This window comes from Megascapheus bottae, chromosome 14 (assembly GCF_031878675.1).
Source record: "Megascapheus bottae isolate mThoBot1 chromosome 14, mThoBot2.hap1, whole genome shotgun sequence".
Lineage (NCBI taxonomy): Eukaryota > Metazoa > Chordata > Mammalia > Rodentia > Geomyidae > Megascapheus > Megascapheus bottae.
The window spans coordinates 2,404,938-2,431,778 of NC_143522.1; the positions used below are offsets into that span (position 1 = coordinate 2,404,938).

Below are 26,841 nucleotides of genomic sequence, written 5' to 3' on the forward strand. Positions count from 1 at the left end.
CAAAGATATGGAAGAAAAGTACCAAAATTCCAATATTGGGAGTTAAGAGTTCCTGTTTCAGTGTAATTAATATTGACCTTAATAGACTCCTGATTAAAAAAAAAAAAATCATTGCTTTTAAAATCCTACAAAAAGTAAAACTTTGTTGGAAACAAAGATGTTCACTTCCTGCTCAAACAATAACAATAAATTAAACAGCAAGAAAGCATTTTTCCTTTTCAGTTCATAGCTCCTGAAGTATAAGAGAAACACACAGTATAAATAAACTTTGCTGTATTTACTCAAATCCTGCTTATAGAATTGAGATTATATTTACATTCACACTGAAGTCTTTTTCAGTTTTTAGTGGAGTTTCAAACTTTCTCAGTCACATTAAACTATTAGCAGTCACATTTGGAAATGTGTAGAGATTTAAAACCAAAACTTTCTCAAAAATGCTGAAAAACATAAATGTATGTATGCATGTACATGTACGTATATATACTTAAACTACTTAATTTCCAAAATATAGTCTTACAATAGTTTGGAGTACCATTTATATTCCTTAATCAGATCAATGCCCATGAAGTAAACAAAAACAATTGCATTGTTTCTAATAGTCTGTAGCTATATTTGATTGTTGGATGTATGTTTCAATTTAAAAAATGGTCAAGTTTCACTTTGACCTCCAATCTGTATTGCCAACTAAATGACATTCTCACTTGATTTAGTTGGCCTTATTCCTTCCTCGCCATCTTAGAGATTGTACGTGAACACAAAGGTAGCAGCAATGTGTTTTTGCTCCTGTGGACTTAACTGTAGTCGTCATGCAGATCAACCCAAGGTCTTTTGAATGCATTTGTTTGCACAATCAGATTGCTTTCCTTTAAATGAGAAAATACTTTAATGTTTTGGAGCCTTATGCAACAACTTGTTGCTGATGCCAACAGAAGTGTGTGTGTGTGTGTGTGTGTGTGTGTGTGTGTGTGTGTTGGGAAGGGGTGTAGGGGTGAAGTTTATAAGTCTTGCATATCTTCATCCAACTGGACAGTCTGAAGCTTGGCCAGTTCCTTTTTGTCTGTCTCCAGGTCCTCACAGACAGTTTCAACCATGCCATCTAAGACGTACTTGGATTTCGAGTCCAACATCATTAAGATACTTGTTGCTTTGCTGTCAGAATTTTGTAGTAAGTTCTCTTTTATGTTAGCTACTGACTGTAGAACCAAACGATGTTCTCGGACAAAATCTTGGTGTACTGCCGGGGAGGAATGACCCACCTGGTCTTCAGCTGCAGGAACTATTTCTCCAAGGGCAGCCTGAGTCATAGGAACTGACAGTAGGTCTTGACCAGTAATCAGGGAGCAGTTCTGAAGAGTTGCATAGTTAGTGTTGCTGACAGATGTCACAGTAGATTTGCTTGCCACAGGTGTAGACATTGGCTGGTTATCGGCAATGTCAGGGTTTAACTCAGTGGGATTTAGCAGTAGAGGGGGAGTTAGGGAAAAATTGTGAGTCGGGGATACATTAACTAATGAGGAGGCCAATGAATGGAGGCCACTTCCCGAGATATTTTCAGAAGAGAGGTTTGCATTTGCTTGTGCATTCTGATTGACAGGCATCAGCTGAGAAAACACCAGGCTTCTTTCTAAGCCTTCCTGTTTCACAGATCCTACAGTCTGGCCTGAATTAGGAACAGTGTAGACCACTGCACTGGGAGCAAGAGAGCTCAAGAAAATCTTTCCTTGCTGGACTGTGGCAGACTCACTTGTAAATGTGCTCCCATCTGAAGTGCTTGAATTTACTGAAACATTACCTAAAAAAAAAACATGAAGTAACAATTAACATGAATAGAAATGACCAGGATCAAAAGGCTACTTTACATACGTTTTCCCTCAGGATAAGTGATACTTCTATGTAATAATTTAGCCCAATCACACTGAATAGATTTACAGCAGACACATAGACAGACAGACACACACACACACACACACACACAAATCTAGAAGAGCAATAGTATTTTTTTAAGAGTCTCAGGGCTGGCTTTAGACCTCAATCCTTAGATCTTAGTCTCTAGAGTAGCTAGGATTATAGATATAAGCCACCAGTGCAGGCTAGCAATAATTTTCCTCAAGTAATTCTGAGGAAAGTGAGACTCACAGCTCTAGAAACCAAATGTATAGGATTGGGATGGAACTCACTGGTAAAGGACTTGCCTACTAAGTGCTTATCATTGTCTCTGCTCCCCATCACCCCAAAACAAGACGAGAACAAAACAAAAAGAAAATAAGTACAGTACACTGACAGCCAATAATTGTAGAATGCAGGAGGCATGAGGATTATGAACTTGAGGGCAACCTGGATTACACAGTGAGTCGTCCATCTCAAAAGGAAAAAACCTCAAAAATCAAAAGAGAGCAAAACCAACCAACCAACCAAACCAACCAACCAACAAAGAAAAACTCTTCAGGGGCTGGGAGTTTGGCCTAGTGGTAGCGTGTTTGCCTTTCAGGCATAAAGAACCAGGTTTGATTCCTTGGTACCACATACACAGAAAAAGCCGGAAGTGGTGCTATGGTTCAGGTGGTAGAGTACTAGCCTTGAGGAAAGTCTAAGAACAGTGAGTAGGCCCTGAGTCCAAGTCCCAGGATTGGAAAAGAAAGAAAGAAAGAAAAGAAAAGAAAAGAAAGAAAGAAAGAAAGAAAGAAGGAAAGAAAACAAGCCTGCCCTTCAAATTAAATGTGAAAAACAGAAATCCCTTTCAGGTTCTAATTTCAGTTCAGTTTCTGGTTTATTGTTACGGACTTGACCTTTCTTAATTAATTGAGTTATCATTAGCATTGCTAGTTGGAACTAGAGAACATAAATGCAAAGTAAAAATGCCTTTGTTTACTCAGTAACTGACATAAAATACAAGTGGAAATGTAGAAATACCACATAAAATGAGTTTCCATAGGGTTTAAAAGTTAACCACACAAACCTGTACAGACAAGTCACAAACTTTCACCAAACTAGCCATAAAGTAATATCAGCCAACAAAACATTCAAAAGTTTTTTCATCTTTTGTTGTGCTAGTTTTGGATTTTTAGTGTTGCAGGGATAAGAAAAATTAATAACAATGACATGTGCCTTTAAAAATACAGATTAAAATAAAGGACCAGAGCTAATGCTTCTCTAAAAGGTTCGTATCTTTTGAGGCTTTCATTATAATGGTCTATAGAGACCAGAAGTAGAAAATGAAATGTAAGTGGAAAGCAAGAGATGTTTAAGTGAGATAACTCAAAATAGAGATTGGGGGAGCAATCTAAGTTATCTATCAAATAAAATCATTTTCTGAGTCTATACAAAGACACAAATTAGATGATCCAGGCCCCATATCCTGCCACTGAAAGAAAGAAAGGTGGATTTAAGGGGAGTTTTGCAATAGAATTCAAATGGACTACTTACCCTAACCTTTAATTAGATGTCTAGTCAATCCTCACCATTTGAGAAAGCAATTCTGTGTTAAATTAGGTAATTAACTTAAAATATTTCCCTTTATATATCAGAATTGTGATTATATTAGCATCCACAGTGATAAATAAAAGCCAGAGAGCTGTTTATTTATTTTCCAAACATTTTCAAGCACCTGATGTAAATCATGTCTTTAAATTTTTTGAGGTGAAAAGATGAAATACTGGATTTGAACTCCTTTTAAAACTGTAACCATCAGAAAGTACTCCTCATAGAAATATTCCTCCTTAGTGTTTAAAACAAAAACACTAGTTGGTATATGTGGGCTATTCCCTAATACATTATTTTTTTTGAATTACACAAATATAACTGCTTTATTTGAAAGTATTTGGTTACAACTTAATTATATTTTATAAGCTACTAAAGTATAATAAAAACATCTGAAAAGGCTATTTGGTTTTGTATAGCAGCGAGTATAAACTAAATTAATGACTTTTTGATAGAACCATAATTATCAATAGAGGCAACTTTTTCCCAATGGCAATTGCATGCAAGCAAAATGATTATTTCTATATGTGCAAAAATCACAACATATAAACAAAGGAGGAAAAGCAGTCATGTTCTAAAAGATGATTTTGAAGTTAAGCAATAAGTTAAGCAGAAAAAACATCAGTAAAATAAGCTAAATACCTTGAGTATAAAGCCTAACTTTGTAATGAGGGTTGAAAAAAAAAAAACCCTCATTTTTTTCCCTCAGATTATAAAGTAGTAAAAGATTTATACCCATATTCCTAGCTACTCAGAGGGCTGAGATCTGAAGATCATGGTTCAAAGTCAGTATGCCAAAAAATTGGTGAGACTAACTCCAATTAACCAGTAAAAGGTCAGAAGTGGAGGTGTGGCTCAAGTGGCAAAGCACCAACCTTCAGGGAAAAAACTAAGTAAGAGCTCGACACAAAACAAAACAAAAAGCAAACAAAAAAACAAAAAAAAAGTTGTCGAAGATATAGATGTTATACTTTTATATAAGGCTCAATTATAGCCAAGACAAGTGTATCTTGCCTAGATTTTACCAAAGGCTCAGTATTTTTTTTTTTTTTTTTGCCAGTCCTGGGGCTTGAATTCATGGCCTGAGCACTGTCCTTGGGCTTTCTCAAGGCTAGAGCTCTAACACTTGAGCCACAGCACCACTTTCAGCTTTTTCTATGCATGTGGTACCAAGGAATTGAACCTGGGTCTTCATGCATACTAGGCAAGCACTGTACCACTAAGCCAAACTCCAAACTATCACTCAGTATGTTTTTGAGAAAGTCCAAATCCCCAAAATGCTTTATGGAGAACTGAAATCTATAATTACTATAAACAAACATTGCTTGCTGGACCAATGTGGTTAGACTTACACTCTCAATTTACCCAATGTAAAGATTGACAGTTGTCAATCTTTTTAATTGATATTTTAATTGGTAACGCTATTCTTATTCCTACTCTGTATCCTATTTAAAAATTAGCTATTAGCTCATAATGATTTTCTATGGTACCATTTTTTCTAGATTACAAATGAAAAGTACTTTTGACATATTTACCCATACTTTATGCTCAAATTTGTCATTAAATTTCTTTTCTTTTTTTTTTTTTTTTTTGCCAGTCCTGGGCTTGAGCTCAGGGCCTGAGCACTGTCCTTGGACTTTCTCAAGGCTAGAGCTCTACCACTTGAGCCTCAGCACCACTTCCGGCTTTTTGCTATGTATGTGGTACCGAGGAATCGAACCCGGGTCTTCGTGCATGCTAGGCAAGCACTTTAACCACTAGGCCAAACTCCCGGCCCCATGTCATTAAATTTCTTACAGAAGAAAAGTGTTAGATCCATATCAAATTATTGTAACACTAAACTAAGCACTCTGGCTTCTTTGTGGATTTCATATTTTTTCCCTAGGGATAATGACTTAGCTTAAGTCTACAACCAGGAACATAGTATGCCTCATGCCTACTATTTACCTAAAGAGAAACATATATACAGAATGAAATTTAAAACCATTTTTCTTTTTTTTTCTTTTTTTGGGTCAGTCATGGGACTTGAACTCTGGGTATGGGTGTTGTCCCTGAGCTCTTCAGCTCATGGCTACCACCCTACCCCTTGAGCCACAGCGCCACTTCCAGGTTCCTGGCAGTTAACTGGAGGTGTCTCACATGTACTTTAGTGCCTAGGCTAGCTCTGAACAGCAACTCTCAGATCTCAGCCTCCTGGGTAGCTAGGATTACGGACATAAGCCACTGCACCTGGTTTTAAAACCATTTTTCTGTAAGTGCATCCAAAAAAGCTGACCATAGTTATGGAAAGAGATTTGTGCGTAAGTTGACTTTTGTTTAGTTAAAATCATCTCACAGAGAGCCAATTAGTTAAGACCAGAAATTTCTTAAAGGCAAACATACACCAATATATCCTAATCCTAAACTGAAAAAAGTATGCACTCTCTACTGCTATACATACACTTTCTACTGCTATTCTCTAACTAGTCAAGAACTGACTTACCATGCTCAGGATTCCTGAATTTCAGGTTAGTGCTTTCTCTGGCTGATTGCTATCAGTAAAGCCACAGACACACACAAAAAGGTTTATGACTACTTTAATAAATAAACCTATATTTAAGAAATGACCATATACCTAGAGTAATAAAAGCAAGCCAGATGCTGTGGCTCTTGCCTCTATCCTAGCTACTCAGGAGGCTGAGATCTGAAGACTGTAGTTAAAGCCAGCCTGGGCAAGAAAGTGGGCAAGACTCTTTATCAACAGCTTAATTAGCAAAACACCAGAAATGGAGCTGTGGCTCAAGTGGTAGCACACAAGCCTTGAGTGAAAAAGCTAAGGGACAGCACCCAGGCTCTAAGTTTAAGCTCTAGTACCAATGTATGCAAACACACAGAAAGGGAGGAAGGAAGGAAAGGAGGGAGGAAGAAGAAACCTAATCATATGTTCCTCTGGAGATCAAAGTTTTAGTCTTAATTATAGGAAGGAATATGATTCAAAAAATGGAGTTGGTCTTTTTAGTTTATTCTCTTAAAACATTTTCTGGACAAGTAAATAATGCTTAAGCAAAGAATTTACATTCTTACCAACTATTTGACTAACTTTGTGTTCTTAGCAGTGTTATTAATTTTTTATTTTAAAATGTCAAGTAGTGGGTTCTTTTGTAAGCACTGATAAACATGATAAAGGCTTATTGTATTTCTATAATTGTACAATTGGCAAGACTTTCAACGAACTGTATTTTTCCATTCAGTTTGGGAAAATGAAAGCCTACCCCTGGGATGGGAGGGAACTAAGCAAGCAGGCTGTAACAAAAGTGTGAAGGAGACCCTTTATCAATGCTCCTTTGCAGTTGTGGAGAGCCAGTGGAATTCCTGAACTGTAACATCAATCTATACTTCTCAATAAACGCGTTATTTATAACAGTTGATCAGCACATTCACTAGTAGGGTACCAAATGAGGCTTTTACCTTGTGATGCTGCCACGGAGACAGGAGGCAGCTGCAGTGGAGAGAATCCAATGCTCCCATTAAGGAACTGGCTGTTTGCTCCAGAATTAGGGATCTGGACAATGCCATATTGGTTAATGTGAACTGGTGTAGTAAAAGTCACTACAGAGCCCCCATCCTGGGAAGCTACTGCTTGAATGTCTTCTCTTTTCACCTCAGTGCTGGGTATGAGCCCAGGGAATGACACAGGGGCACTGGGGCTGTAGGCCGTGGTGACTGCTGAATTCGCTGCAGAACTCTGCAGGACCTTGAATTCCTTCACATCCTGGGAGGTAGACCCCAGGATGTCAGTCATGGCCATGCCATTGCTCACAACGTTCGGTGACATTTTGGGTGGGTTCAGTGACACCGTCTGGGCATTCCCCACGTTTAACCCATTAAGGATAACTCCATTGTGTCCCTGAATAAGAGAATTACCATTAAGGAAAACAGGCGAAGTACTTGCAGGTACCAAGCTTCCATTCAACAAAACGCCAGAAGAGCTTAATGATATCTTAGCATTTCCAATTTGCTGCATGTACACTGGCTCCATGTGGCCAGAAAGGCTGAGGCTGGTGACGCCATCAGAGGAAGCGGAGAGTGGGTGTGGAGACAAATCCTCATGACCTTTGCTGCATTCATCTTCAGTGCTGGGATTGCCATCCGACTCACTGTACAGAGAGGGAAATCAAGTTATGCAGAAGGTCAAGGGAGGACATGCTACATAGTTTGGAAAACAAGCTCTAAACCCAGTAAAGGAAGTATTTAAAGAAAGCACAGCAGGATGTCTTCTAGTCCTGCATTCTCGAGGAAGCTTTTCAGTAGATTCTGAAGTGCCAATTTAGGAAGATGAACTCTCAGCTCCAGTCAGTAAGTGAAGTAGTCAGGCTTTCCTATTTAGGAATGTCTCCCCCTCCTTCAAACCAGTTCGGTTGGTGTTATGAATTGTCAAAAGACAAGGAGGTGTGAAATGTTTAGCTTTTTTGGGGGGGGGCAGTTAACAAGAGATCATTTTCTCTCACCTGCTCCCACACTTCGACTCCACCAGACTGACAATTCTCATTCAACAAAGTGGCTGTCCTTGTAGGAAAGACACTTTGAACCCAAGAACAGTTATGTACAGTCGCTTTTGAATCCGAAGGAAGCCATGAGGACTTAATTTTAACCAGCACCGCCCTGTGCCCTAGTGAGGTGGGAGGGAAAAGATAGTTACTTAGAGGCCAAGTAACTATCAGACCCTCCCCAGAGTCCTCAGTCCTGTTTCTGGGGAAGACTATGTCTCTGCTTCCCAATGTGGGGGGCAAGACCTAATCTGGATGTAGAGGAGATGCTGTGGGGGCTTTCTGCCATTTGGATCCAAGCTGGCGGCGGGGCAGGGCAGATGCAGCTGGAAAGCCCGGGGAGGGGGGTGTCGCTTGGCCCAACCACGAAGCCAGGATGGGATCCTACACCCCAGCAGCGGCCCCGCGGTGTGCTGCTCACTTTCAAGCGGAGAACAGGGGAGGGGATTAGCCTGGCTTTGGGCTGCGGGGCCAGGAGCGCAGAAAGCGCTTTGATTTACGAGCTGAGGCTGAGCCGCAGTCTGCCGTCTGCGAGGGTGACTCACCAGGGTGCAGGTGGGAGGTAGATCCGGAGAGGGGGTCTAAACCAGGCCCGTGGGCCTGGGCGGGGGGGGGGGATGTGGAGTTAACGGGGGCAGCGTGCGGCAGCCGGGGAGCCGGCCTGCGCGCTCCTCGACCGCTCCGCACCCTCGGTCCTCGACCTAGCAGATCCCGTCGGTGCTCGGGGCGCCGGGACAGGTGGCGCGGCCTAACTCAGGCGCCTTCTCCGACTTTCTAGGTCCGCGGAGGGCGCGCGTGTTGTGTGTGGTTCCCGCGAGGCCCGGCTCCGGCCCGCGCCTCCGTCCCTGCCCCCGGGCGCGGAGCGCGGCGGCCGTCGGCGCCCCACCGCCCGGCTCCGGAATGCGCCGGCGATCACCTTCACCTGGCCTAGGCCCGCCCCGCTCCTCGGCTCCCAGATTCCTTCCTCGAGAAGAATTGTGAGAGCTGCCTTTGGGTTCTTTTCCTCTGATGCCCGCAAGGGTGGCAACAGCATTTTACATGACCTTTCCCCTTACTCTACCTGGTCTAATAAGACACAACACACCCCAGTGTCTGACTCCCGGTGAACGCACACAAAAAAAGAGGTGCAGACCCTGGCACTTTCCACCAGAAAATGGGAAGGGGGCGGGGAACCTGGCGGTCAAAAGTTTCAGCTTCACAGAGTGGGGGCTCGGAGGGGACCCGAACGGATGGCGCCCCTCATTTTCTTCTTTCAGCCGGCCTCGTGCCAGGTCACCCCTCACCCTCCACTCCCCTCAGGAGGGAGTCACGCAGAGTTTAGGGGACCCCAAGGAAAGGCCCCGAGGCCCTGCTACCCCGCGGCGCTGAAACCCGATCCGAAGTTGTTCAGAATCAGGTTTCAAAACACAGCCGAGCCGAGGCGCACCGGCACCCCACGTTGCCGCGGCAGACTCGGGAACCCGGCGGCCCGGGTGAATGATTAACTCTGTCATATTAAAACCCCGACGTCCCTAGACCCTTCTTGGGCCTCCAATATCCCCCCCCCACCACGCGCGCTCTTCCCTCGCGACCTCCGGGACCGCCAGGCGTGGGGGGACCCGGAACCCTGGAGACCGTGGCCTGGACTGATCGACCCTGGAGAGGGGGAACAGACCCCCCGCCGGCTGCCAGGGCCGGCTCGGAGCGGCGTCACACCCGCTTCCTGCGCCCGGCTGCAACCGCGGAGAGAGTGGCAACTTCAAAGCCAGCGCGTTGGGGGTGGGAAGCCGGGCAGCGGTGACCGGGCGAGGTGGGGGCGGGGACTGAGACCCAGGCGGGCGACCAGAAACTTCTGGGGGCTGGAGGGGGGAGGGGGAGGAGAGAGGCTCTCCCCTCCCACTCCCTGACCTGGGCCGCCAACGCCCCCCTCCCGGTGTGTGCGGTAGGGGGGGGGGGTGGAAGCGAGGTGGGGGGCGGGGAGAGGTGGGCAGCCGGACTGGGCTGGTGGGGAAGGTAAGCGCCATGTTTGCCAGCAGCACTGGGAGGAAAAGAAAGCTGGGAGAGGGGGTGGGGGGCAGGAGGAGGAGGAGGGGGAGAAGGAGGAGGAGGAGGAAAGTTGGCGCTCACCTTTTGGACTGGGTCTCGGAGGGGTTCCGGTCGCGCTGCCGGCGGTTTTTGAACCAGTTGCTGACCTGGGTGAGGGAGAGGCCGGTGATCTTGGCCAGGTGCCGCTTCTCGGCGGGCGACGGGTAGCGATTCTGCTTGTAGAGCTCCTTGAGCGCGTTGCGCGACTTCTCCTTGAAACAATACACGGTCTCCTCGCCGTCCCAGATGGTGCGGGGCAGGGGGAACTTCCTGCGCAGCCGGTACTTGTCCACGGCGCCCAGGGGCCGGCCGCGGGCTCGCTCGGCCTCGGTGTAGCGCGCCTTGTACCAGAGCTGCTGCAGCAGCGGGTGGTTGGCCGACTCGAAGCTGTGGCTCTCGAGGATGCTGTAGAGCTCGGGGTAGATGCCCTGGTGGAAGGCCACGAGCGCCCGCGCCTTCAGCAGGCTCTCGTTGCCACGTAGCAGATCGCTCTGCGGTAGGGACCACAGGAACCGGGCCAGGCGGTCCAGGTGACCCCCTTGCTGCAGCGCCTCGCACACGCAGGCGACGTGGTCGGGCGAGAAGGCCAGCGGGGTCCGCGCGGGGGCGGCGGCGGCGGCGGTGGCGGCGGCGGCGTGGAGCGGGTGCCCGCCCAGAACTTCCGAGCGCAGTTGTACCTGATCCACCGCCGCCACCGCCGCGGCCCCGTCCTCTCGGCTCACCCCGGCGGCGTCCCCCGGCTCCGGGGGGAAAGGAGCTGGAGCCGGGGGGCTCAGCCTGGCCGCCGCGCCCCCCGCCACTTCGCGGTGCGCCTCCTGCCCTTCCGAGGCACTTTCCATCCCATTCTCCTGCTTGATGTCCGCCGCACTTGCAATCTGCCCGGTGGGGGAGGAAGAGGACATTTTTGTGCGTGTGTGTGTGTGTGTGTGTGTTGTTTATTTTCCTCCCTCCCACACTCCCTCGCACTCTTTTCCTCTTTCTTTCCCCCCCTCTCTTACTCCTCCTTCTTCGTCTCCCTCCCCCCTCCCCCCTCCGGAAAGCCCACTCCCTCCCTCCCGGTTTCGGCTGGATCTGGCCGATCAGGTTTCCCCCCCGGCCACGCAGTCACCATTAAGATAGCTGCTAGAGCAAAGTAGTGTAAACGGATAGCTGCTTTCTGCCGTTCCCCCAACGTGACTCCTCCGCTCGCTGCATACTACAGGGCTCCGGCGGCCCAGCCGGCCGGGACGCGCCGCCTCATTGGCTATTTCGCATTCAGGAGGAGGAGGAGACACGGTTTCTACCCCTGTCGATCACCGCCTTCCACTCCGCCCCTCGCCTTTCCCTCTCCCGCTGACCCCCAGGCACCTATACCTGAAGGGAAATACCAACATTCTTTTGCAGGCCCCGTTCCTGGACGGACGAGTACCTAAGTGTGCCTTGAAAACCGGACAACTCTTTCAAAGAAAAGTCCCGGGGAGCCAGTGGGGATATTAAATGGTGTGGCCTTGAGAGCTGGACAGCTGAATTCTTAACAAAGAGACCACCCTTAGCCAGTGGCTGACAAACCTGCAGAGAATAATCCAGAAGCATTCCAGCACCTCCCTATTTCCAAACCCACCCTCCCTCCCATTGATATCCTAAGGAAGGATTTGTAGTGAGAAGGGTCAACAATAGACCAGTACTGTGGGGGTAAGCATTTACAGTCAATTAAAATCCCAAAGAAGGTAAGATTCTTGAAAATTTTGAAATAATGGATACCTACTGAGAGGACAAAAACTGGAAACCTTAAAAAAAAAAGTGTTTAATCTTGTGTGGAAGGCTGGTCACCCAACTTAACGAAAGATGATAAATTAAGCATTTAGAATACTAAACTATATTTATCCTAGGTAAACTGTGCTGCAGAGTTCTAAGACCTAAGTTATAAAGATCTGGAAATGAAAATCCAATGCACTAGCATTTTAAATATAGGTCTACATTGTTATTCTTTTGATTTTTTTTTTCTTTTCTTTTCCATTCTGGGTATGGATGAATAGTTTCTTTGGGGACATTTCTTTGGTGGAAACACCAAAATGTGCAGGTGTGTTGGAGAAGTTCCATATCCTTTCTACAGCATGAGCAGATGGAAGATTGTCTTCTGGTTTGTGGTAACTGTGGGGTGGAGTCTGTTGCTGTTTCCAGTTGTCTCTCATTGCATCCTGGTTTGCTGCAGGTCTTGGCTGTAAAAGGAATGTACCCACTTTTGCCTCTGACTACTGTGGGTGAATCGTTGGGTTGGCTTGCTACAGCTCTTCCTGGAAATTCAACACATTAATGGTATCAGTCTTGCCTTTTGCATTGTTTCTGCCACCCAGCCACTCATTACTGCCTACTTCAGCATATTATAAAGCTGCTGTTTAGGTCACCTGCTGTCATGATCAACTTGGTGTTTGTGTTCTTTTTTTTTTTTTTTTTTTTGCTCTCTGGCTGCGTTTTATTGTTGGTCAACTAAGATGTCATTTGATACAAGATTCAATTTTTTTTTTTTACTACTCCAAAGTGAGGAAGCCAGGAATGACATCTTTGGTAGATTTAAATTCATAATCACAAGAAAGATCACACTCTTCTTCTTCTTCAGAGATTATCGATCATCAAGCTTTATGGTAATACCTGAGCTTCCAAGCTTCCTTGAATATTAGAAAAAATAAAATTTTATTTTGGAATAATTTTGATTTACTGAGAAGTTATAGAGGCAGTAGGTAGTGTCTACTCAATTAACATGTATTTTCCTGATGTTCACATCTTACATTCTAATGACAGATTTCTCTGGTAACATCAATAGAACATATTACTATTGGCTAAACTCCAGACTTAATTTGGATTACACCAGATTTTCCAATAATATCTTTTTGTCTGTTTTATGTAGGTTGCCATATCAAATTTAATTCCTTGAATTCTGAAAGCATATTTATCAGAGGACAAGCTATCTAAACATAGGTTTAGTTGTCCTTTGTCATTTAATTGAGTATAAAAAATAGACAAGAGGCTAGATATGGTCATAAGCCTCTGAAATTCCATCTGTGGGGGTGAGGTACAGAGATGGGAGAATCTGGGTTCCAGGTTAGATGGGGAAGAAGTTATTGAGGCCCTACTTAAAAAATAAAAAGTTGACTTGGTGGATTACTTATCTGTAATCTTAGCTACTTAGGAGGAAGGGATAGCAGAATTAAGATCCCAAGCTGGCCAAGTAAAATCAATTTCCAACTCTTATTAGGAAAACAAACAGAAAGTAAGAGGACCGATGACACGGCTTAAATAATAGAATATTTACCTAGAAAGGGCCCTAAGTTTGAATCATGGCACTCTAATAAAAGAAAGCAGACAGGTTATTGGGTTAAGATACACACCAAAACCCCTAATGCATAACTAAACCTTAACAAACATTTGTTATCTTCCTGTGGATGCTACAAAGTAGGTTGTAGTGTATACTATGATTATGTCTATGTGTCTTATAATGCAACTATTATTACTCTAGAATGTTCACATTTCCCAAACCCAAATAATCACAATGATTTTTTTTTTTTGGTGCGTTTTCCAAATTTGTGCTAGAAGAATTAAGACTGTTGTAAAGAGTCTTGGCTGTAATGCCTGTGAGTTCTTGGTGACTGAATTATTTTTCCATGCGGGACATAAACAGTTGAAAGGCAGAGGTCATCCTAGCAAGTCCTATGAGTTGCTATTTAGGAAGGACATCCTGGCACAAAGAATGATTAAGTGCTTAGCTCTAGTCCTCTTGCCATAGTGTCACTTCCATCTTCTGCTGTTGATATAAATTTCTCCAGGAGCTAGAACTACTCCAACTGACCCAAGCACAAAAGGGTAAAGTTATTGAATTATGATAATGTCTTGTCACTGTGGCAAATACCTGACAGAAAGAACTTGCTGGGGGGGGGGGAAGTGTTTGTTTTAGCTCATGGTTTCCTTTTAGGGCCACTTGACTCCTTGTTCTTAGGACTAGAAGAGGCAGTGCATGGCAGTAGAAGAGTGTGGAAGAGACTCACATCATAGCTGACAGGAAGTATACCAAAGAAGTTCCTAGGGACCAGGTTCAACCTTCATAGGTATCCCCTTTACCCGCAGAAATCTACTTCCTCCAACTAGGCCCCATTTCATAGGATTTCCAGAACTTCACAAAGTAGCACCACCAACTGGGGACCAAATGACCAACTCATGAGCACAAGCTCATGTTTTATAGTCATACTATAGCATAAAGGGCATTGTGAAGGGCAGGAGTGAAGCAGGCTGGACTTGAGGCCCTTCTATCCCCTTTTATTTGTTTCTACTTTTCTCATCAAATTACTTTTCAAAGAACTTAAGATGGGGTCCATGGCCCCTAATTTCCATCTGCAGCTTTCCCCTTGCTAATTTGAAATTTTCTGGGAGCAGACCTCAGATTGATCAAGTAAGGGTTGTAGGCCAAACTTTGTGTCAGGTGATCAGTGTTATTATTGACAGGCCTAGTAGAACATCTTAGGTGTGTTGGGGAGGGACAATGTTCAAAATTGGAGGGGGATGTTATCTCTAGTAAAAGGACAAGGCAAATCAGTTGTCCCTTGAAGTTGAGAAAAACTGATTGATAGTCCATAACTATTGGTGCTGGAAATGAAGATCATCATGTAAAAATCACTTCTCAGGGAGTTAGAAATTTCTTCTGTGAACTGTTCGTTTCCTCAAGTATTGGGTTCCAAGGAAATGCCCTTGAAGAAAATCTGCTACTGCTCTTGCTCAGGGTGCATAGCATTCAAAACTACCACAGATGCTTTATCTTCAACCATGAACACTTTCTACCTTTCAACAGATGTAACATTTTCATCACCTTACTTAGGTACATTTAAGTGTACAACTGTAATGCTGTTGAGTATATATTATGTGTAAAATGATCTATATAACTTTGGGAGGGGGAAACTGGGGGAAAGTAAAGGGTGAAGGACGTGGTGATGTTGTTCAAAAAAATGTCGTTAGCCAGGCATGGTGGCTCACACCTGTACTCCTAGCTACTCAGGAGGCTGAGATGTGAAGATCATGGTTCAAAGCCAGTCAGGGCACTAAAGTCCATAAGACTCTTATCTCTGGTAAACCACCAGAAAACCTGAAGCTTCGCTATAGTTCAAGGGGTGGGGCAATAGCCTTGAGCTGAAGAGCACAGGGATAATGCCCACGCCCAGAGTTCAAGTCCCATGACTGACTTCTGAAATGGTAACCCTCCTGTACAACTCTTTAATTGACCATATAATGTTTTTAAAAAGCAGATTTATAGCTGTCCCTATATAACACATCACTAGTAATGATGCCTTAAAACATTCAAAAGCACATTTACTTTTACTTTCTTTGGAGCACAGTTTGCTTTGGGGAAGGTAGATTTTCACAAAATGAAGGGCAAGGAAACAGCAGATCACATATCCATTTCACATTGACAATAAATCAACTGAGTTATGTAATGCTACATGGAAATTAAGTGTATTTTAAAAATTTCTCTTAAAAACTGTATTTTTAGAGTGTGCTTAAAGTTGTGCAATACGTTTGTGAATAAGTTGTCTTTTCTGTACTAACAGGGATGGGAATGGTAGAAGAAAAGCTGGTTTGGGAAGACTAATAATGGTCTTGGTTCATGCAGTTGTCTGCAGAAATGTTGAGAACTTGACAGTTTGATGTTTTTGACACAGGTTGAGATTCCATTTAAATCTAAAGTCTGGTACTATGGGAGCTTTTCTCTTCAGAGCTCACTGTCCCATGAGATTGAACCTCATCAGTGAAGATGGTGTACAATTCACAGTTTATTTTGTGCAGGCATATTTGTGAGGCTTTCATGTATGTCCATGTCTTGTAATTGAATGATTGTGGCAATGTTATGAACTACATTTGTGGGAGAAGGAAAATATGTCTCATACATGTCTGTATGATGTTAAAAAAAGCCAGACCTTCTCCTGCCTCCTCTGATATTGGGGTTTAAACTCAAAGTCTGTCCCTTAGCTTTTTTTTTTTTTTTTTTTTTTTGCTCAAGACTGATGCTTTCCCACTTGAGTTCAATTTTTGGCTCGTTGCTGGTTAATTGGAAATAAGAGTTTATCAGACTTTCCTGCCCAGGTTGGCTATGAACCATGGCTATCAGATCTCAACATCCTAAGTAGCTAGGATTAAAGGTCCTGCTTCAGGCTTTCCTTATTATATTCCATGGCTTACTTTAGACAATATCACTTTAAAAATACTAATATTGGGCCAGGAGTTTGGCCTAGTGGTAAGAGTGCTTGCCTAGCATGCATGAAGACCCAGGTTTGATTCCTTGGTACCACATATATAGAAAAAGCCAGAAGTGATGCTGTGGCTCAAGTGGTAGAGCTCTAGCCTTGGGAAAGCCCAAAGACAGTGTGCAGGCCTTAAGTTCAAGCCCAGGGACTGGAAAAAAAATACTAATGTTACTATTCACAATGGTTAACATTAGTACTGCTGTTAGGTACTGTACTAATTACTTTAAATGAAATACTTTATTAAGTATTTACAAGTATTGCCTTCAATTTAATACTGGGAACACAAGCTCGAGGTTATGTGAGTAGTAATTGATGGTGCCCATATTTCAATCTGGTTCTTATAGAGGTAGAAACTAAATCTTTTTTTCTCCTCTCCTCTCCTCTCCTCTCTTTCCCTCCCTTCTCCTCTCCTCTCCTCTCCTCTCTTTCCCTCCCTTCTCCTCTCCTCTCCTCTCCTCCCTTTCCCTCCCTTCTCCTCTCCTCTCCTCCATTTTCCTTCTTGGTATGGCAAAAACTGTCCACGTGCTGAGTGCTAATAAACATACTATTTCCTATTTCAGTACACTTACATTTGGTTAACTCCTATAAGTGAATGATATGATGATCAAAGAGATAATAAGGTTTATTTATGAGTTGAGTCACTGATGTTTTCACACTAATAAAAAGTTCTGACCTGCTTTGGTTTGCTGGTTCCTGAATGCTATATGTAGCTGTTTGTTTGATTCTTCTTCCATAACTTATGAAAATCTCAGCTGTTTTTTCAGACTATGGACTGTCCCTTGAGCTCACTATTTAAAAAGTTGGATCGACTGGAAATGTGGCTCAAGTGGTACAGCACCAGGTAAACATGCAAGCCGAGTGAAGACCTGAGTTCAAATACCAATATAACCAAAAAGTAAAACTAAAAGGTTTCTTAAAAAAAAAAAAGAAAAACGAAGGAGCCAGGTGTGGTGGCTCATGCCTGTAATGTTAGCTACTCAGGAGGCTGAGATCTGAGGATCAAGGTTAAAGCCAGCCTGGGCACAAAAGGACCTGAGACTCTTATCTCCAATTAACCACTAGAAAAGGGGAAGTGGGGCTTGGCTCAAGGGTAGGATGGTAGCCTTGAGCTGAAGAGCTCAGGGACAGGGCGCAGGTGGAGTGCAAGCCCCATGACCCACAAATAAAAAAGAAAGAAAGAAAGAAAGAAAGAAAAAATAGCCTGATGCTGGTGGCTCATGTGTGTAATCTTACCTACTCAGGAGGCTGAGCTCTGGAGGATTGCGATTTTGAAACAAACCTAAATTCAATGTCAATACCAGCAAAAAAACCCAAAACAAAATAAAACAAAAACCCAAACCAAAATGAAAAAAAAACAACCCAAAAGTTGGGATGTACTTTTTGTGTGTGTATGTACTGAACTCAGGGCCTGAGTGCTGTCCCTGAGCCTAAAAGAATTGCTTATAGACTTCATTTTGCCTTCTTGATAAATGCAATGGAATGTGGCTTACCATTTCCAAGGACATGTTAGGATTACCAAAATACTCTTTTTTAAATTGTATTTTATTGTCAGAGCAGTGCATAGAGGGATTACAGTTACATTTATCAGGCAGTGGGTACATTACTTCTTGATCATTGATGCTCCTCATGTTTTTGTCCCGCTTCCCCCACCCCCGCACATATTCCTATATAAGATTTTCCAGTTTTTAGGAATTTTTGTCTTTGATGGGGGAGAGTAAGAGATTATTGTTAGGTGATGCCATTAAATATGCTTGAAGGGGCTATATGCTCAAATTATTTATAGATGCGGTCTGACATTTGGTAAGAATCTGCAATATCTGTTCAAAAGGTAGCATTCAGATAACCTTTCTGAACTTTATGTATCTGCAGTTCTGGAAATATCCCTGAGGTCATGTGACTAGTTAAATGTAAAGAAGTATAGTCAATACATAGCTAGTCCTGGGGCTTGAACTCAGGGCCGTGCAGAGTTGTCCCTGAGGTTCCTTTGTTCAAGGCTCCCACTTCTGTCTTTTTCTGTTTATACGGTACTGAGGAATCTAACTCAGGGCTTCAGCCCTGCTTCATGCATGCTTCCTCTACCTGTAAGCCACATTTCCAGCCCTGAAGCTGGAACTGAACGATTGAGTGGGAGCCCTGGGGGCCTGGGGCCCTGGAAAGCCCTCCGGAACGTTCGTGCGGCGGGGCCTTGTTCCTAGTCGGCGCTCTTTTGCGGCGGGACCCAGTCGCCCGGTGGTCGGAACCAGCCTGGCGTCGGGTCGGTGGCGTGTGCTGGTGTGGCTGTCGCCGAGGGGGACTTCGGGCAGAGGCGGTAGTGACGGAGACGCTATGGACGACCAGGGCTGTCCGCGATGTAAGACCACGAAATACCGGAACCCCTCCTTGAAGCTGATGGTGAACGTGTGTGGACACACTCTGTGAGTGGCGGCCCCGGGCTGGGGGGCGGCGGGGCGGCGCGGCGGGCGCCCGGCCTCGGCCCCGGCCAGGTCCGGGGGAGCAGCGGGGCCGTCAGGGTCCAGGCCGTGAGGGAAGCGGGGGAGCAGGACTGTCAGTTAGCCGGCGCCAGCTTTTCGGGAGCGTGGTTCCGGCCTGCTTTGCAGTGGCTGGTTCTCTCCCAGTTAAGCTGCAGGCAGGGTGTCCGTCCGCCCCTGCCCACCTCCTGTCACCCCCACTTTCCGGTCAGGGACCACCCCACCTGGATTTCTAGGCTTTGCGTTAGCTGGGCCTGCTGGTATATCGTCGGCTGAAAATGTAAGGGGTGTGTGTGTTGCTAATTGAAGGGTTTCATTTCATACCAAACGCTTGTATGGAAAAGAGGGAAAGCACTATTAAAACTTGAAATTATTATGAATGTAGTCTGCTGCCGTTGATTTTTTTTTATGAGTTAATTTGTTTTTAAAAAGTGTGCCTATGCATTTGTTCCGATAGATTCAATTAAGAGAGAACGTCCAGATTATAGGCGGTTATTTTGAAGATAATAGCTGACATATTGTTGAGTGCATATTATATGTTAGGGATGGTTCAAATCATTTTTTCGTTTTTCTGTGTGTGTACCGGTACTAGGGCTTGAAGTCAGGAACTGGATGTTGCCCCTTAGGTTTTTCTGCACAGCCACGTCTCCACTTCCGGCCTTTTGGTGGTTAATTGGCTCTAAGAATCTCACACCTTTCATGTCAGTGCTGGTTTGGACCATGCTTTTTAGATCCTCAGCCTCCTGAGTAGCTACAATTACAAACTGTGAGCCACCAGTAAGTACCCTGAGGTCCTAAGCATCTTACTGTGATAGACCATCCAAACCTCATGAAGTAGGTGCAGATATTATTTTTATTTCACAGGGAAGCAAACAGACTTGAGTGCACCCTTAAGTGGGTCCTGAGACCCAGGAGTATGAATACAGAGAGTGTCTGTTTTGGAGGGGTGATGTTCAAAGGAGGGAGGTTGAGTTTGTGTTGCATTTTGAGAAATAAGTGCAGGAAGTGATCATAGTGCTTCTTTTAAGTGTGTGTGTGTGTGTGTGTGTATGTGTATGTCTGTATATGTGCATGTGTGCCTGTGCTGGTATTGGAACTTGAGCTCAGGTCCTCATGTTTTTAGCTTGGCTTGCTTGCTGAGCTTGGCATTCTACCTCTTGAGACCACTCCTCCACTACACATTTTAGCTGGCTTTGGAGATGGAGTTTCATGGACCTTTCTGCTGTGGCTGGCTTCGAACCTGGGTCCTCCAGATCTCAGCCTCTTGAGTAGTTAGTTACTATTGAAGCTCAGCATCTTGTCAGGTTTTTTTTTTTTATGGTGAAATATGGTAAATAAGGATAGTTCTAAAAAAATGGGGCCAGGTGCTGGTGGCTCACACCTGTAATCCAAGCTATTCAGGAGGTAGAGATCTGTGGATCTCAGTTTGAAACGAGCCCAGGCAGAAAAATCTCCTAGAAGCTTATCTTGTATTAACCAGCAAAAAGCAGGAAATGGAGATGTGACTCAAGTGGTAGAACACTAGCGCACACACAACAATAACTAAAACTTTGGGCTATGTAATGGTGAGCACATATTTATTATATAATTGTAATTTCTCAGAAAAAGCAATTATGCTGTCTTTAGGTATGAACAAATTGAATAGTAACTGTAGTTATTGTTGTGCTGGAATTATTTTATTGGTCTGTTTTTCTAATTAATACTTATTTTCCTTTGCTTTATCCAATATAGATACAATTGAATAGTTGATATTAGAAACACAGTAAACATCAAGTGAAAGGCATCTTTGTTATGCTGCAGTCAGAACCTAGGCCTAGAGCATGCTAAGTATATACTTCATGATTGAGCTACAGCCAAGCCCAGCTCTGCTGAATTTTACTTGTTACAGTGACCAACTCTGTTAAGTGTGGGAGCTGTTTCCATAAGAGAGAGAAAATAATGAATTAGGGATCATTGTGGCATCTGTTTTTTGGGACAAGGTTTCACTATGCAGCCCAGGCTGGCTTGATCTTTTAATCTTCTATCTCTGCAGCTTTTGACTTTTACCTTTTGACTTCTACGAATACAGGCATATACCACTATACCCAGTTCCATTGGGCCTTCTGAAGGCTGGCTTCCACATGCGTTTGTTCATTTATTTTTTTGTTTTCTTGAAGTAACAAAGCTATTTCAGGACACAAGTGAGATAAAGAGTATGGAAAGATTAGTTAGAAATATTGTTTGTGAAGGAAAAAATAGGCATATTAAGGACAGAAGAGAAAAATAGAACTTTTCTCCCTTAGCTGGTAATATTTGAAGCAGCATGTTACCTTAGGTATCAATTCAGTCCAGAAAATATCCAACCAAATTGGTTGCTTGCAACTGGAAGAAGACTGGACTTTCATGGTTTTTTTTCCTTTTTTTCAAGGATGAATTTCTTAACTCTTTCTCTCTCTCTCCCTCTCCCCCCCTCTACCATTCCTGGAGCTTGAACTCAGGGCCTGAGCGCTGTCCTTGGGCTTTCTCAAGACTAGAGCTCTACCACTTGAGCCGCAACACCATTTCTGGCTTTTTCCATGTATGTGGTAGAGAGGAATCAAATGCTAAGTAAGCACGGTACCTTTAGGCCAAACTTCCAGCCCCTCCCTCTCTCTCTTTTGTTCTCTTTCTCTCTCTCTTCCCCCCTTCTCTCTCTCTCTCTCTCTCTCTCTCTCTCTCTCTCTCTCTCTCTCTCTCTCTCTCTCTCTGTCTCTGTCTCTCTCTCTCTCTCTCTCTCTCTCTCTCTCTCCCTCCCTCCCTCCCTCTCTCTCCCTCCCTCTCTCTCCTTCTCTCCCTCCCTCTCTCCCTCCCTCTCTCTTTCTCGCCCTCCCCTGCTCTTCTTTTCTTCTTTTCTCTTTTGACCTGGATGCTGTCCCTAAGCCCTTTTGCTCAAGGCTAGCACTCTACCGCTTCAGGCCACAGCTCAACTTCTGGTTTTCTAGTGGTTACTTGGAGGTAAGAGTCTCATGGACTTTGCTGCCTGGGCTGGCTTACAACTGCTACCCTCAGATCTCAGCTTCTTGAGTAAATAGGATTACAGGCATGAGTCACTGGCACCTGGCTTATTCATTTAAATTTTGATAATAGTTTTTGCTAAGTAAAATTTTTATTAAGGTTGCAACTCATACCCTTTAAAGTATTATCAAAATCATTTTAGTCAACTAGAAAAAAATCTTTTTTAAAGGTTAGCATCAATTATCCAAAGGGCTTTAATTTTAAACAAGTATTTGTGTAGGTATTATGTTTTTTTAAATCATAATTATCTCATCTGTCATTTTCTTCTAGTTCGAAAACCAGTCTCATCAAATATCTGGTTCCAAAAAACTTATTTTTATATTATATTATATTATATTAATTAATTAATTAATTAATTTTGTGGGTTATGGGGCTTGAACTATGCCTGGGTGCTGTCCCTGAGCTCTTCAGCTCAAGACTACCACCCTACCCTTGAGCTAAGCCCCACTTCCCTTTTTTCTAGAGGTGAATTGGAGGTAAGAGTCTCAGGTCCTTTTGTGCCCGGGCTGGCTTTGAACCTTGATCCTCAGATCTCAGCCTCCTGAGTAGCTAGGATTACTGGCATGAGCCACCATGCCTTGCCTTGTTTGTTTATTTATTTATTTATTTGCAAGTCTTGGGCTTGGGCTCAGGGCCTAAGCACTGTCCTTGGGCTTTCACAAGGCTAGAGCTCTACCAGTTAAGCCACAGTACTACTTCTGGCTTTTTTCTTTTCTTTTTCTTTTGGCTTTCTTCCTATGTATGTGGTACTGAGGAATCAAACCTGGGTCTTCATGCATGCTAGGCAAGCACTCAACTACGAGCCCAAACTCCAGGCCCTCTTTTTATATTTTAATTTCTAAAAACACCCCTAAAACCGTAAATGTTGACCCTTCTTTTTTGTTCTCCATCCTTGCCTACTGGGGTTTGAAATTAACGGCTCATATTTGCTAGGTAGGTACTATGCAAGTTACCTTGCGTCTTTAACACATCTTTTTGATCAGGGATATATAAACAGTCATAGAGGGTTTTATTGTTAAAATTATATTCTCATGAGGAGGCCTAAATGTATTGTATTGTTAATTTTATTCTTTTGTGTGTTAGATCTAGAACTCAGGGTCTGGGCTCTGTTCCTGAACTTTTGTGTTCAAGGCTCCTGCTCTGGCTGGTGCTTTACCACTTGAGCCACAGCTCTACTTCTGGCTTTTTGGTAGTTTATTGGAGATAGGGGTGTTATAGACTTTCCTGCACAGGTTGGCTTTGAACCACCATTCAGATCTCAGCTTCTAGAGTAGCTAAGATTATAGGTGTGAGCCACTGGTACTTGATATTGTATTATTTTAGGATGAAATATTTAGAAGATAATATGTAGTACTTTTACTTAAATTTTTTTGTATTTATTTGCTTATTTATTTTTGCCAGTCAGGGGGCTTGAATTCAAGGCCTGAGCACTGTACTTGGGCTTTCTCAAGGCTAGAGCTCTACCACTAGAGCCACAGCACCACTTCCAGCTTTTTTCTATGTATGTGGTACTGAGGAATTGAACCCAGGTTTTAGTGCATGCTAGGCAAGCACTCTACCACTAGGCCAAACTCCTGGCCGGTACTTTTACTTTTCCTATTTCATTTTTCATATTCTGTACATCTAAATGTACACATGAATATGTTATATTCCAAACAAATATGTGAGTTTCCCACAAAAACAAAATATAAAACTTAATATGTTTAAGTTTTATGTAGTGTTAGTGAATTCTTTTGGAATTCACTGACTTTAGCAATATGTATCAAAACCAAACCCTAAAACTCAGAATTTTGAGATTTAGACAGTGATTGGTATACATCAAACATTTTTATAGAGCATAAATAATGGCTATAGCATTGAAAATTAATGAGATCTCCATCAATATGGTTCAGTGATGGCATCACTGACTCATATATATTTAATAAGCCTGCTATTCTAATTTCATGTCACTGAAGGAAACTGCACTGAATCTAATTTACTTACAACTAGCTCATACCATTACGGTACCAATGTCCTGAAATCTACTAATGTTATGCATAATTTATTCATAAATAATTCTACAATATTTACTTTCTGACTGCAAGTTGTTTCCAAAGTATCAGATTGTTGTATGTGGTTCTTTCTTGCCAATGAAGTTGAGTGGATTTGAAATAGAAGAGGTGTGTGTGTGTGTGTGTGTATGGGTGTATGTATATGTATGTATGCGTGCATGTATGTATGTGTGTATGTACGTATGTATGTGTGTATGTATATATGTGTATCCATGGTGGGGTAAGACTTCCTTTTCAGCTCAATGGATTTACTTTAGTTTTTCCTGTAGAGCAGATTTGCTGGCAGTGAGTTTTCTTTCTTTTTTGTGCCTAACCGGAGGCTCGAACTTAGGCACTGGGCACCTTTTCCTGGTTTACTCTACTCAAGTCTCTACCACTTGAGCGATGGCTCCATGTTTGGCTTCTTGGTGGTTAATTGGAGTTGAGAGCCTCATGGACTTTTCTGTTTGGACTGGCTTCAAATGATGCTCCTTGGGTCTCAGCCTCCTGAGTAGCTAGGATTACTGGTGTGAGCCACTGGCTCCCAGCTGGCAGTTCTTTCGAGGACTTTAAAGTTGATTCACTGATTTTTATTTTTATGATCTGATATAAAAATGTCAGATTTGCATTATCATTCCTTTAAAATGATATTGTTCTTTATCTGCTTCAAGACTTTTTAAAATTTATATATTGTTTTCATCAGTTTGACTAGGATATCGGACCCGGGTCTTTGTGCATGCTATGCAAATACTCTACCACAAGGCCAAACTCCTGGCTCTTGGCTTTCTTTCTTATGGCAGGTGTTCTACCACTTGAGCCATGCCTGCAGTCTAATATTTTGCTGGCTAATTGTAGATACAGTCTTGAGTTGTTTTCTGTTTGGTTTGACTTTGAACTGAGATCCTCCAGGTCTTAGCCTCCTGAATAGCTTGGTAAAAGGCATGGCCCACAGACAGTTGGCTTAACATTCTGTGTTTCTATTGATTCAGATCATGTTTACTTTCCTAGAGCATAACTGTAGATTATGCTTTCAAGTTTTTATCTTTAAAAGTTTTGTCTTTGTGATAAGACTGGAAATTATCAGTATGGATGAATGATTTAAAAAGAAAATTAAATTCAGCATAGCTGGTTTACCTCAAGTATCAGAACAGATAATTATTTCTTCAGCTGAGTATCAGATTAAATTACTGGCTCTTATTTTAACATTGTATTGAATACACTTGCCTTTAGACATATACATGTGTAACAGTTATATATACGTATGTATTTAACTTACTGTTTAAAAAGATGATTCAAAACGATCTCCCCCCCCCCGCCATGTCTCTCTCTCTCTCTCTCTCTCTCTCTCTCTCTCTCTCTCTCTCTCTCTTTCTCTGTCGGGTGTTTTGGAGAGTTACTGTAATTGAGTGCAACAGAAGCAATGTCGGTGACATCTTCTATCTTATCAAAGCAACTTAAAATTTAATTCATAAACCTACATAGGGTCTATGTTCAATCTCCAGTAAAGAGAGAAAAATAACTATAAGGCTTATTTGGGCTTCTTATACATATTCTATTTCTTTAGATATGGGATAGTGCCAGAGATTCTTTTTTTCTCTTCTTTCTTTCCTTTTTAGCTGATTTAACTGATTATATAAAGGGATTTAATTGTAAGGTCTCTATACCTATTATATACTCTATGCTTATAATGTACTTTGATCATATTCACTTCTCTATTATGCTTTCTTACCGTTCCCTTTTAAATAATTTTAATAGGATTTATTTTCATCATATGTATATGGTGTATCATTACATTCTCTTAAGTTTATTCTCCCTTCTGCTAGTCTCTTTCCCCATGTTTTCCTTATATCATTTTAATGTTTAGGTCTAGATCCTATAAATGAGGGAAATGTGATATTTGTCTTTTGAGTCTTATTTCACACAATATAATTTCCAGTTCCATCCATTTTCCTGCAAATAACATAATTTCTTTCTTCTTTGTGGCTGAATAATACTCAATTGGTTTTGTATGACATATTTCTTTATTCATAGGGTAGTGGGGACCTATGCTGATTCCATAGTTTGGCTATTTGAATAGTGCTGCTCGAAACCTGATGTGTAGATATTTTATATGCTGATTTACATACCTTTGGAGGTATGCCCAACAGTAGTAGTTTGACAAGATGACATAGTAGCTGTAGTTTTAGTTTGTTGAAGAATCTCAGTACTAGTTTTCCAAAGTGCATTAACTTACATTACCACTAACGGTATATAAATATTCTCCTCCTCCTTTCTTCCTCCCGTTACTCAATCCTCACCAGTGTTTGTTATTTCCTATATGATAACCATTCTGACTAGGGTGAGAGGGAATGTCAACATCATTTTTTTTTTTTTTCTATGTATGTGGTACCGAGGAATCGAACCCGGGTCTTCATGCATGCTAGGCAAGCACTTTAACCACTAGGCCAAACTCACGGCCCCTCTCAACATCATTTTACATTTCCTTGATAGCTAAGGATGTTAAACATTTCTTCATGTTTTTTGAGAACTGTTTGTTTAGATCTAGGACTCTGTAGGAAAAATTAATCTGTGGATGCGCAAATCCCTTGTATACAATGGCATAATACTTGTATGTAATGGAAGTATATTCTTTTCCTTAGGATTTATAATACTTAATACATTGTAAATACTATGCAAATATTTTTTCTCTTTAAGACATGTCAATAAGGAAAAAAACTGTAACTGTTAGTATAGATTTTGATTGAATCTGTGGTTTACTCCTACGGTAGCTGGTTTAGAAATGCTGTGAGTCGCCGGGAGTTTGGCCTAGTGGTAGAGTGTTTGTGTAGCATGCACAAAGACCCGGGTTCGATTCCTTGGTACCACATACATAGAAAAAAGCTGGAAGTGGTGCTGAGGCTCAACCGGTAGAGTGCTAAGCCTTGAGAAAGTCCAAGGACAGTGCTCAGGCCCTGAGCTCAAGCCCAGGACTGGCAAAAAC

The 26,841-nt window shown here is 42.7% G+C and overlaps 2 protein-coding genes across 3 annotated transcripts in view; one reads left to right on the plus strand and one right to left on the minus strand.

The window, feature by feature from the left end:
• Positions 1-953: 953 nt before the first annotated feature.
• LOC150054522 (homeobox protein SIX4) lies at positions 954-10,993 on the minus strand. 2 transcript variants are annotated; one of them, XM_090345375.1, is made up of 4 exons: positions 10,869-10,993; positions 10,110-10,664; positions 6,925-7,613; positions 954-1,792 (listed from the first exon to the last, which is right to left on the minus strand). In XM_090345375.1, the coding sequence occupies exons 1-4, from the start codon at positions 10,967-10,969 to the stop codon at positions 996-998; spliced, it is 2,142 nt and encodes a 713-aa protein (XP_090201501.1). In that variant the 5' UTR covers positions 10,970-10,993; the 3' UTR covers positions 954-995. The 2 variants fall into 2 exon arrangements, with proteins under 2 accessions (XP_090201501.1, XP_090201500.1); XM_090345374.1 differs by having other exon boundaries at positions 10,110-10,993.
• A 7,660-nt stretch (positions 10,994-18,653) lies between these two features.
• Mnat1 (MNAT1 component of CDK activating kinase) overlaps positions 18,654-26,841 on the plus strand; it is a 118,248-nt gene continuing 110,060 nt past the window's right edge. The window contains exon 1 of the mRNA XM_090344231.1: positions 18,654-18,744. Within this exon, the coding sequence (XP_090200357.1) occupies positions 18,656-18,744 (89 nt within the window). The 5' untranslated portion in view covers positions 18,654-18,655. The remainder of the gene's footprint in view (positions 18,745-26,841) is intronic.